A 12,204-nucleotide genomic window follows, 5' to 3' on the forward strand; every position below is an offset into this window, starting at 1 on the left:
TTGGTTTTCCCAAAGAGTTTATTTGAGCAGACCTGGAGACAGGGAGGCTCTGCATCTAAAAGAAGGTGTTGGGCCTCTTGGTGGTGAAGCGTGGCTTGTGCTGGCGACGCAGGACCCGGTGGGGCAGCGGGAACTTGATCTTGGAGTCCTGCAATAAGGACAGGTGGGTGAGGGGGGTGGAAGCCTCTCAACCTTGTCTTCCAGGGGCCACTGAGGTGTGGCCACCCCCCACCAGGCTCCTGCGTCAAACCCAGTGCCTCCCTGTAGCTCCCAAGGCTGGGGGATAGAGGAGCAGCTGGGCCAGCTCCATGTTCCAGGGGAGCCCCCCTCTGCCAAGCCCACCCAGCAGGGCCCCCAGGGCACTCACGTGGAACTGCTTGACGGCTGGTCGGCGGCACTTGCTGGCTGCAATCTCCTCCACCTTCATGATCTGGATCGAGTGGGCCCGGGCACGGTGTCGGGCGCCCATGTCTCTGTCTGCAGGGAAGGAGGTAGGGCGAATGTGCACCCCGGGGTCTGGGCATTCCTCAAACCTCCCATCAAGTGCTGGTCTAGAGGAACCCCAACTTGGGAACTGGGTGGCCATAGTCTCTGGCCCCAGCAGGCACTGGCTTATCAGGCATGTAGAACCTCCAAATTCACTTTGAGGGGCACAGCCACAGCCCCCCAAAGGCGACGAGATCCACTTGCTGTTAGCACCTCTGTTTAAACCGCTGCTATGAGAAGCAGCAGTTCTTGGGTTGAGGTGCTTGGGTTTGGGCCCTGGCAGGTCACTCGCCCTAGGAGCACCTGGGGTTACTAGCACCAGATCCCCACAGACAAGGCCTGGGCTAGACTCTGGGTGGGAATTACAGCTGCACGAGTGATGGACCCCAAAGGTCCACCTGCTGCCAGGTTCCAGAAAAAGATGCACCTGGAGCATCCTCTCCACAACCGCCCCTATGCAAACACCTCTTCTGTGTCCCCCACGAGCACCCCTGGACTCCCCACCCCCCTAATCCCAGAAGCCTCTGGCATTTGCCCTGCCTCAGTCTGCGGGGAGAGAGGGGCGCAGGCCGACTGGGCTGCAGATGCCTGCAACAGGAATCTAAGTGGGGCACTGGGCGCAGGACCCGGCGCCTTACAGCACTGGGTGACGGCGCCCGCCGTGGTCAGGTCCCGGTACTCCCGGTACATGTTGTGGGTGCCGCTGCGTGAGTCATAGCGCAGCCAGATGCCGAAGTTCTTCACCCGCAAGGGGGATTTCTCGAACACCTAGATGCCAAAGACACTGGCTGAAGCAAGGGTGCTGAGCAGGCTTCGACCCGGCTCCGACCCTTGCTGATCCTCTGCCCCAGGCCTCTCTTGCGCCTGTTTCCCAGTCCTCAAATCTGAGAGCGCAGGAAGGCAATCTGCTGTCCTGGACAAATTCCCACGGCAACAGTAGGGCGTACACAGCTGTCCAGGCCGGCACACTTGCCCCATGTGGACCACCAGCTCAACTCCTCCCAAACACTACTCTCCCAAGACTATCTGGGCCCCAAAGCAGCTGCCACCCAGTGCAGCAGTATGATGCAGAGCCCAGCGCCCATCACAGCAAACGTGCCCAGGTGACAGCACCTCTCCCCACTTCACACGAGGCCCGGCGAAGGTGCTGGCCTCAGCCAAGGTGCTGGCCTCAGCCAAGGTGTCCAAGCATGCCAGCCACACACTTCCTGGGCCCTGGGCTCTCTCATCAGGAAAAGGGCACTGAGGTATCCATCCCATCCCAACCTAGGGCTTAATTACACAGGCGAATAAGCCAGGGGTTATGAAGTCCGGGAACTCTGTGGGGTGAGGAATGCCCCCACAGGAAGGTGTAAATCCACTCCAGACCCCACCCTGTTCTCAGACTCCCCGTACCTGCCCACAGTAAACAATTTCCCCCGAAGACTTCTTCATCTTTTTCAGCTGAGACACAAAGTACCAGAAGCGGGACTTGGCGACGACGTGATTAGGTGCAAAGATTCGCATGCGATACAGGGGCGGAGTGCGACATTTGGGGGTGGGCAGGCAGCGCCCCACTACCTTGTACTCTCGCAGCTGAAACAGAAACAGGGGTGAAGTGGGGCCCAACCCAGAGCCCTGAGGCAACTGTGAAGATTCACCTTACTCCCTTTCTCGAGCCTGGTGATAACTGGAATCAGGAGAGCGAAAATAGACTGTCCCATCACAGGGCATCCATGTGGAATCCCGGTGACTGCACTGTCCCAGCCTTCCCAGAACAAGGATCGAGGGTGGGAGGATTAAGATGCCTGGGTACCCTTTGCCTTGGCTCGGGAAAGCTGGGCAGGGCTGTCAATCTCGCTGTCCTTCTCTTTCTGTTTATATTCCTGTGAAAAAAGCCGAAGCCTAAACCTGCAGGCTTCTTCCTCCACAGCCACTTTGCAGCTCACATCTTCCCAAAGTCCTCTTTCACTCTGGGGCCCTAAGACAGTAACCAGCCTGGGATCTCACAGCCCACCCCAGGCAGAACGAGAACAAGAATCCAGTTCCCTCCCCAGCCCTGCTGCCATGGGACCTGCAGCTGCTTCAGTATTCCCAGCAGCAGCCCAAAGGGGTTTGGACTTCCCAGTGGACTCTACCTGTTTACACAGATGCAAAAACAAAGATGTCAGGCAGGCCCAAACACTGCAATATAGTACAAAGAACCCGCCCTCGTAAATGACTCGCCATGATTTTAGTAATATGAGGAGATAGCCCCAAATATCGCAAACTTGTCTCCTGCTCCCACCTCTCCATGTGACTAATCAGCCCCGCGGACCACCTGTTCAGGAGGGGACCGATGCAGCTGGCCCCTTTCCTAGCGTGGAAACTGAGGCTGGGGAGCTATACAGGACCCACCCTGTTTCTCCCGAGGGCTTGCTCTTCCATCTCTGCGCCACAGCGCCCTCTGATTTTACCAAGCACTAGTCACAGCGATAAAGTTCCCCGTGTCAGCTCGGGTTTACGGTTTTCTTCTACTTCTCACAACCCCGCCGGGAAGAAATATTAACGTTTCCTCCCACCACGTCCACTTTGCAAATGGGGAAACCGAGACTTGGAAAATCGACAAAGTCCCGTTGTTCGGAACGTCCAAGCCGCGCAACTTGTCCCTTCCCCTGGAAAGGAGACCCGGCCTCTCCGGCCCCCGCGATTTCCCGGCAGGCCGGGACCATGGCACCAGACTCCCCACGCGGCGCCCGCAATGGCCGCCATGTTGGCTGCACCTGGGGGCGATGGCGCGCGGCGGCGCGGGACCCAGCCAAGAGCGCGCTCCTGCTACGCGGCCCATGCCACCTGCCGGGGCCCCCGATTCGATCTGCACTGCACTCCCCGGCCCCGTGCCCCGCCGCGCTCGCCTTACTGTTCCCGAAGCCTTCATGGCGCACTCTCCGCTCTCGCCGCCACACAAAAAAGGAAGTGGCCGCTCTCGCGCAGCCGCTCACCAAGACTTCGTTGCCGGAAGTCCCGCCTCCTGGAGGCAGCATGCCCATTGGCTTCTCTTTCCGACGCTCAACAAGATTTGCCTTTTCATTGGCTCTAGGTCCACCAACCTTTCACAGTCCTTCCTTCCTCGGCAGCGAGACTACAACTCACAAAAGGGAGCTCCACTAGCCCCTCCCTTTCCACCATGGGCGTAAGGGAGCGTCGTGCGCGGCACGCCGGGAGTTGTAGGCACCCCGGGAGGTCTGGGTGGTAGTTTGAGCGTTGCACTTCCAGGGGATGCTCGCGGGTAGAATTTGTTTATTTCCTTACTGCTTTATATTCCATGAAGTGACTATTTTCTAGTGTAATATTTTAATTCTTTTAATGATTTTTTCTATATATATTTAATATTTTTTCTTTTAAGATTTATTTTTTTAAGTAATCTTGACACCCAAGATAGGGTTTGAACTCACAACCCCGAGATCAAGAGTCTCATGCCCCACCCATGAGCCCGCCAGGTCCCGGGACCCTACTATATTTTTTAAGTTATTTCTTTAGTGGTTGCTCTAGGGCTTAACACACACATCTTAATTTAGAATCTCCTTCAAATTTATGCTGCCTTAATTTTAATGAGATTTAGAAATGTTACTCCTATATAATTCATTTCTTCTGCCCCCTTTTGTCTCATTGTTATTATTGTGCTATTATTGTTATACATATTACATCTATATATGTTGCAAACCTAACAATACATTGTTGGCAATTGTTACTTAAAATTGTAGAGCTGTTAAAGAATGTGAGAAAATAGAGGAGGGCAACTATGTATTCATAAAGTTTGTTATATTAATTTTATCCATTTGCACTTCTAGTTCTCTTCACTTGTTTTTGTGGATTAGTGTTACTACCTGGTGTCATTTCCTTATTCCTATACTTTGCTCACTTCCTTTGTAATTTATATATATTTTCATACAATTGCTTCTTAAAACAGTTAAGAGACCAAAAAATGCATTTGTGCTGCCTTTTTTTTTTTTTTAAGATTTTATTTATTTATTTGACAGAGAGACACACAGCGAGAGAGGGAACACAAGGAGGGGAAGTGGGAGAGGGAGAAGCAGGCTTCCTGCGGAGCAGGGATCATGACCAAGGCAGACACTTAATGACTGAGCCACCCAGGCATCCTTGTGACACCTTTTATAATTACAGAATTATCTTTGTGGTCTTTCATTTTTCATGAGTGTTAGAATTAACATCTAGGGTCTTTTCGCACATGGGCAGGAAATGAGTTAGTCAGTGCCTTCTTGAAAAATCGGAAAATTGGTTGGAGAGGAGGATGAGGGATGGAGTGTAGTCAGGGGACGAGGCCTGCCTCCTCCCGGCCCTGGACTCCCTTCCCTGCTCAGGACCACAGGCAATAGGCGACTCCCTCCGAACGACACTGCCGCGAGTGTCCACCAGGTGGCAGAAGGCCGGGCTGAGGCCAAGAGCCTGCACACTAGTGTGGGTGGGGAAGGCACAAGTTCATAACCCACAAATAGTTCCCAGGCGCATCATCTCTTTGGGCCTCAGTTTCCCCAACTGTCAGATGAGGCTAATAAGTCCCCAGCTCCTGGAGTTATGAGATTTAAATGGCGTATAATGTTTGGACTGGGGGAGGCAGGGGCCCTAGCCCTGGGGCTGTAGCGCTCCAGTGTGCTTGAACTGTTCTAGCTAGGCCTCAGTTTCCCCAGGCTGCAGTCAGGGAGTGGGAGAGTAGAAAGAGGTACTGGAAAACGAGAGCAGGCCCGCTGCACAAATCGAGTCTGGGAGGGCCAGAGAGGGGCCAGAGGAGGGGGAGCAGGGAGGGCAGGTGAGGAGAAGGGAGAAGGGAGGGGTAGGGAGAGGGAAGGAAGGGCCCCAGGCTCAGCTCCAGCCTTGGAGCCAGGCGCTTGTATCTCCAAGGCCTGGGTCAGGGTGACACCCTCAGCTGGAGCCGAAAGAGGAATCCGGGGGCGAGAGGGGGGGGGGTGTTGTCTAAAGATTGTTAAGAAACTTTTCCCCCCCTTTTTGGCTCTGCTTGGTGAGTGCTGCCCTGGCCCCTGCCACGCCCCTGACCCTCCCTCCCAGATGCTCTGCTCCTGGCTGCCTCCGCCCGGCCTCCAGCCAAGCAGGGAGCCCAGCTGGGTCAACTGATCTGGGCTAGGCCCTCTCACTCATGGTCATTCAATCAGGCCGGCCACCCCTGGGCTCCCCTGTTCTCCCAGTCTTTCTTCTTCCGTTGGACCTTGAAGGTGCCCTTTCTTAATCCAGGCTCCTGGGCCACACCCGGCCTCACCCCAGCTTGGATCACCACCCTGGCGGTCATGGCCTGAGCTGCCCCGCCTTCCCCATCTGGGCTACCATCACCTCCATCTTTCCAGGGCTCCATGCACTGGCCCAAGATTCTGCTCCTGTCCCTTCATCCTGCAAACGCCCCCAAGACACTCACTGCCCTGGACTCCAGATGCCACATGTCCCCGGCCCTGGCCTCCTGCCCCTCCTCTCCTGCCCCTAATTGTTCCTGCTCCCAAATCGCCTAAGGCTCTTCCTCTGAATTCGATCATTCATTCATTCATTCCAATCATTCATTCGTTCATTCGAGTACCTCCATGTGCCAGGCATTGGGGACACACAGCAGTGATCAGGACAACCAAGAATTCCAGCCTGGTGAGAGCTGACATACTGTTGGGAGAAATGGACAAAAACAAGAGAAATAAGAAGAATAGGCACCACAGCAGAATATGAGAAAAATAAACAGGAAGGGGGGGGGTCTCTGTAGGCTCCATGCAACTATCGTCCCCCATCCCCAGCCAGGAGCCAGACCCCATTTCCCTTTTCTCAGCCTAATTGGGGGAGGATCCTAGGGCATTGTGAGTAGGGGAAGCAAGCCAAGCTGGAGACTCTTCTTTCCCAACAGTGGCCCCTCCTGAGCCTGTTTCCCCCTCGCCCCCCCCCACAGGGGGGGCTCACAATCCACGCCTCTGGGGTGGGTACAGGGATTAAATGGATTGCTCTGTGTGCAAAGCCATAGTGCACTTGTGAGCACTTGATGTGTTTGCTCTTCTCATGATCAATATGATTGCTTTGGTTCACAGTCAACTTCTGAACAGCAGCTCTCCTCATTCCTATTTCCTCTCCTATCCCATATGCTTACATATGTTCCCTTTTTTGATTAAACACTTACCTTTCAACACTATTACAAATACAAAGTTCAACAGGCATGAAAATGTAAATGACAACTATCTCTCTCTTTTGCCTACCATGGCTCCCAGGTGGCCACCACAGGAACAAGTTATGTAATTATGTTTATGTTTCCCTGCAAAGGGTCTCCGCATCGTCATCATCTCTTTCTACACAAAGCAAAGCTTCCTGCCCAGGCAGGTGTGCACCTTGCTCTTTCCTTCACCAAGTATCCTGGAGGTCTTCCCACATTGTCAGCATTTCGCTGCCCTGTTCTTCTGCAGTGCTGAGAATGGCCAGAGTTTGTACAGCAAATTCCCTGTGCCTGGGCATTTGGGTCATTTGAGTCTGGTTGCTGTTACAGAGAATGCCATGATGAATCCACAGCCCTGTAGAGTAGGTATCACTCCTGGGAGGTTGATTTGCTGGAAGGAGCCTTGCTGGGTCCCAGGGCATTGTCTTCAGCTTCTGCCTGATTCCCTCTGTAGGCTTGGCCATTTCCACCCCTGACGGCAGCAATGAGAATCAGTGCAGACCCCTGAGAATAAACTGAAGTCTTACACTTTTCAGCTTTGTCAGTCTAACAGGTGGGAAACAACCCCTTGTGATTCCTCTCCACCCCCCACCTTTTCAACTTCTTTAAAAAAAGATTTTATTTATTTATTTATTTATATTTTTATTTTTTAAAGATTTTATTTATTTATTCATAAGAGACAGAGAGAGGCAGAAGGAGAAGCAGGCTCCCCGCTGAGCAGGGAACCCGATGCGGGGCTCGATCCCAGGACTCTGGGATCATGACCTGAGCCGAAGGCAGACGCTTAACCATCTGAGCCACCCAGGAACCCAAGATTTTATTTATTTTTATTTGAGAGAGAGAGAGCAGGTGCGCACAGGAGTGGGGAGGGGGGCAGAGGGAGAGAGAGAGAAGGCAGACTCCCCTGCTGAGCAGGGAGCCTGCCCAGGGACTTGATCCCAGGAATCCGGGATCACGACCTGAGCTGAAGGCAGATGCTTAACTGACTGAGCCACCCAGGCGCCCCCCCTTTTCACCTTTATTAAGTGTAATTGGAGTTAGACTAAGTTGCACATATGTTAAGTGCATGCTTTGTGCAGTTTTGACAAGTGTGTAAATCTATGAAACCATGACCACAGTCAAGACGATGAACATATATCACCAACCCCACCAGTGTCCTGCATCCCTTTACAGCACCCCCTTCTCTGCACTTTTCATTGCCAGGCAACCTGATCTGCTTTCTGTCACTAAAAATAGTTTGCATGTTCCAGAATGTTATACGTAAGCTTTGTGTTTGGCTTCTTCCACTCAGCATGATGATTCTGAGAGTGTTCCAAGTTGTTGCATGTATCAGTAGTTCATTACCACTTTTTTTCTTTTAGAGAGAGAGAGAGAGAAAGAGAGAGAGAGAGAGAGCATGAGCACTTGTGCATGTGTGAGTAGGGGAGGGGCAGAGAGAGAGAGGGATAGAGAGACTCCCAAGCCGGCTCCACGCTCTGCACCAGCCCAGTGCCAGGCTCCATCTCAGGACCCTGAGATCATGACCTGAGCCGAAATCAAAAGTTGGATGCTTGGGGCGCCTGGGTGGCTCAGTTGTTAAGCATCTGCCTTCGGCTCAGGTCATGATCCTGGGGTCCTGGGATGGAGCCCTGCATCGGGCTCCTTGGTCAGCAGGGAGCCTGCTTCTCCCTCTGCCTCTGCTGCTCCTCCTGCTTGTGTGCTCTCTCTCTCTGACAAATAAATAAATAAAATATTTTTTAAAAATGAGTTTGGTTATTCTAGGTCCTTTGTAATTCTATATAAATTTTAAAGTTAGTGCCAGTTTCTGCAAAAAAAAAAAAAAAAATCCCGCTGAATCAAAGATCAATTTGGGGAGAACTAACATCTTTTTTTTTTTTTTTAGGTTTTTAAAAATTTATTTTTTAAAAGTTAACATGTGCATAAAAGGAAACTGAAAAACACAAGAAGCAAAGAACAAAGTCATCCATAATCACAAGCAGCTTACAGTCTGACTTCTAGGTCCCATGTGTGTATCTACATAAGTAAGTATTTTAATGTAATTAAGATTGTACAGTTATGTATCATGCTTTTTTATCACCATGAATATTTACCATTTCAAAGTCCCCAAACTTCGAGTATTTTGATAACCAAGAATACACTACACCAACTCCATCTGAAAGAAAAAAAAAATGTAATCCTGCCTTTCTTGGCTACAAAAATTTCATAAAAGACAAAAATGGCAACAGGCCTCTAGATAAAGATATTGGCAGAGTTACAATTAAAATACCGCATTCCCTTAATGTTCAATTAAAACTGAGACAAAGTAAGAGTACACAACGTACAATGCTTCTAAAAAGAATTCATTATCCAATCTATACTATTCAAATATTAGCAAGGAGGTACGTTTCCATTGAATCAATTTATTCCTATAGTACAGCCAAAGAGACGCACACACATTAACAGTTATCATTACAATGTAAATATGAACACATCCGCATACATCTCTCCCTCTATACTTCCTTCTGCCCCTCTGCTGCCAACCTAGTAAAGTCCTGACATGAGAACTAACATCTTAACAACACTGACTCTGCCAATCAATGAACACGGTATATTTTTCAATTTATTTAGATCTTCTTGAATTTTGCCTGGTAATATCTGTAGTTTTTAGTGCAGAGATCTTAGACTTCTTTTGATATATTTACCCCTAGATATTTAATTTTTTCTGCTGCTGCAAATAGGATTTTTTTTAAAATTAAAAAAAATTTTTTAATTACATTTTCCAGTTGTTTGCTATTATATAAAAATATATAGTATAGGGGCGCTTGGGTGCTCAGTCGGTTAATCGTCTGCCTTCAGCTCAGGTCATGATTTCAGGGTCCTGGGATGGAGCCCGGCGTGGGGCTCCCCGCTCAGCAGGGAGTCTGCTTCTCCCTCTCCCTCTGCCTACCACTCTGCTTACTTGTGCTCTCTCTCTCTGGCAAATAAATAAATAAAATCTTTAAAAAAAGAATATATAATATATAAGAATTCAGCTGAATTTTGTATATTTTTAACTTGTGAACATGCTAAATAAATTTATTAGTTCAGTAGTTACCATAGATTCCCTTGGATTTTTTACATATAAATAATCATATCATCTGCAAGTAGGAAGAGTTTTACTTCCTCCTTTCCAATCTTTATACACTTTATTTATTTTTCTAGCCTCATTGTAATAACTATGACCTCCAGAGGGATGTGGAATAGAAGTGGTGAAAATGGACATCCTGGTATTCTTTCCAATCTCAGCAGGAAACAATTCAGTCTTTGACACTGAGTAAAATATTACCCATAGCTTTTTTTGTAGATGCTTCTTATCAGTTTGAGGACGTTCCCATTTATACCTACTTTGCTAAAAGTTTTTATGAATAGGTGTTGAATTTGGTCAAATCTTTCCTATATCCATTGATATGATCATATGGTTTCACTGTGCTTGAAATTTACATTTCTCCTAGTACGAATGAGGCTGAGAATCTTTTTCTGTTTTTTGGGTATTTTTTTTAGATTTATTTATTTTAGAGAAAGAGTGAAAGAGAGAGAGAGTGCATGGGGCGGGGGTAGGGGCAGAGGGAGAGGGAGGGAGAATGCAAGCAGACTTCCACACTCAGTGTGGAGCCTGACACAGGGCTTGATCTCACAACCCTAAGACCATGACCTGAGCCGAAACCAAGAGTCAGACGCTTAACCGACTGCGCCACTCAGGTACCCCTCTTTTTCTGGGTTTAAGAACCATTCATATTTCATTTTCTGTGACTTCTGAGTTCATAGCCTGCTAAGTTATTGGCATTTTCTTATTGTTTTCTAGGAGGTGCTTGTATAATGAAGATATTTTATCCACGATATGAGTTCACATTTGTTTTCAGTTTCATTTGTTTATTCTTTGACTGCATTTATGGGCTTTTTGCCAGCAGAAAATTCGGGATGTTTATATCACTAAAGTTTCCACTTTGTTCTTCTTCTTTTTTTTTTTTTAAGATTTATTTATTTATTTGAGAGAGAGAGAGAGAGAGCAGGGGGAAGGGGCAGAGAGAACAGGAGAGAGAATCTCCAATAGACTCCACGCTGACTGTAGACCCTAACGTGGGGGTCGGTCCCAGGACCCCGAGGTTATGACCTGAGCCGAAACCAAGAGTCGGACACTCAACCGACTGATCCACCCAGGTGCCCCTCCAGTTTGTTCTTGAGCAAACTTTCTGGGCTCTGCCTCCCTGAAACTTCCTGATGGAGGCTTCACATACCCCTCTCTGGGGCCGAGGGTGTCACCTTTGTCCTAACCCTGTTCCCTTCCTGCTCATTCTCCAAAATACCACAGTGACCATCCTACTGGAGTTGTCAGGGGCCCAGAAACTCACTGTGCTCCCTGGAGGGCTGGGGTTCCACCTCAGGGCCAGGGATGGAAGTAACGTTTGCATTCCTCTCTGCTGAAGCCACACGGGAAGTAAAAGAAAAATGCTACAGCTAAGTCCCTGTGCAGCACTTCCTGCCCCTAGCCGGCTGTGGCTGAGGTTATACTCATCCCCTCCCTCCCCCGACAAGCCCCACTGATGCTTCCAAGCAAGTCTCAGAGCACTAAGTCCCTAACACCCTGCCCTTCAGAAACACTGTGACCTGGTCCAGTCTCCCAGCCTCTGCAGGAGCTCCCCTCACCTCCAGATCACTCTTTGGCTAATCCCACTTGTCCTTGGATTTCAGTATCAAAGCCATCTCCTCCAGGAAGCCCTCCTAGACTCAGGGCCTCTCCTAGCAGCCTGGCCCTGGGGGCCACTGGGACAATTATTGGGTTTAATTTTTTTTAAGTTTATTTATTTATTTAAGTAATCTCTACACCCAACATGGACTTGAACTCACGACCTGGAGATCAAGAGTCGCATGGCTCTTCCGACTGAGCCAGCCAGGCACCCCTGGGTAATAATTTAATATCATCTCTCCCACTAGACTGTCAGCTCCACAGAGTACTGGTCTGCTCTGGTAGGTGCCCCATAAGTGTCTGTGGGTGATCGAACTAAAGTCAACAAAATACATACATGCCAAAGCCATTTTTGTGCCAGGACATGTGATGGGATTTTGGAGATGAAAGAGTCCTCTAAAATCTATTCCCCAAACTCTACTTTCTGGGGTAAGGACACTGGGCTGGGTCTCACCGGGATGCTGCCCTAGCCTCCTGCCTCCTCCACTCACGACAACTTCAGGGGCGTGAAAAAATGATCAGACCTGACCCCTGCTCACCGCTCTACTCCCCCCCCACTTCTTACCTCTTTCTGTCATTCCTGCCTCCTCTCTGCTCAAACTGCTCACCTCACTCTACCTCAGGGCCTTTGCACTTGAGGTGCCCACCACTGGGCATGCTCTTTCCTTGTCCTACTTCAGATCCCGACTCAATTAATCATGACCTCTGCACAGAGGTCCCCCCACTGCCACAACCCTCCCCCCCCAGCCCCAGTCTGTGCCATCACTCTGCTTTTCTTTCTTTTTTTTTTTTTTTTAAGATTTTATTTATTTATTTGACAGAGAGAGACACACAGAGAGAGGGAACA

At 49.6% G+C, this 12,204-nt stretch overlaps 1 protein-coding gene and 1 non-coding gene across 3 annotated transcripts; both read right to left on the reverse strand.

Annotated features, from left to right (window-relative positions):
• On the reverse strand, positions 1-3,503 carry RPL18A (ribosomal protein L18a). 2 transcript variants are annotated; one of them, XM_045862733.2, is made up of 5 exons: positions 3,365-3,503; positions 1,882-2,061; positions 1,125-1,254; positions 368-477; positions 1-148 (listed from the first exon to the last, which is right to left on the reverse strand). In XM_045862733.2, the coding sequence occupies exons 1-5, from the start codon at positions 3,380-3,382 to the stop codon at positions 56-58; spliced, it is 531 nt and encodes a 176-aa protein (XP_045718689.1). In that variant the 5' UTR covers positions 3,383-3,503; the 3' UTR covers positions 1-55. The 2 variants fall into 2 exon arrangements, with proteins under 2 accessions (XP_045718689.1, XP_064454035.1); XM_064597965.1 differs by having other exon boundaries at positions 3,228-3,503.
• Positions 620-752, reverse strand: LOC123835046 (small nucleolar RNA SNORA68). Its single transcript, XR_006788605.1, has one exon. It is a non-coding gene; the product is annotated as a small nucleolar RNA SNORA68 (small nucleolar RNA).
• Positions 3,504-12,204: the final 8,701 nt, after the last annotated feature.

This window comes from Mirounga angustirostris, unplaced genomic scaffold (assembly GCF_029215605.1).
Source record: "Mirounga angustirostris isolate CCGP_5_RB_7025 unplaced genomic scaffold, mMirAng1.0.hap1 SCAF_1, whole genome shotgun sequence".
NCBI classification, from domain to species: Eukaryota; Metazoa; Chordata; class Mammalia; order Carnivora; family Phocidae; genus Mirounga; species Mirounga angustirostris.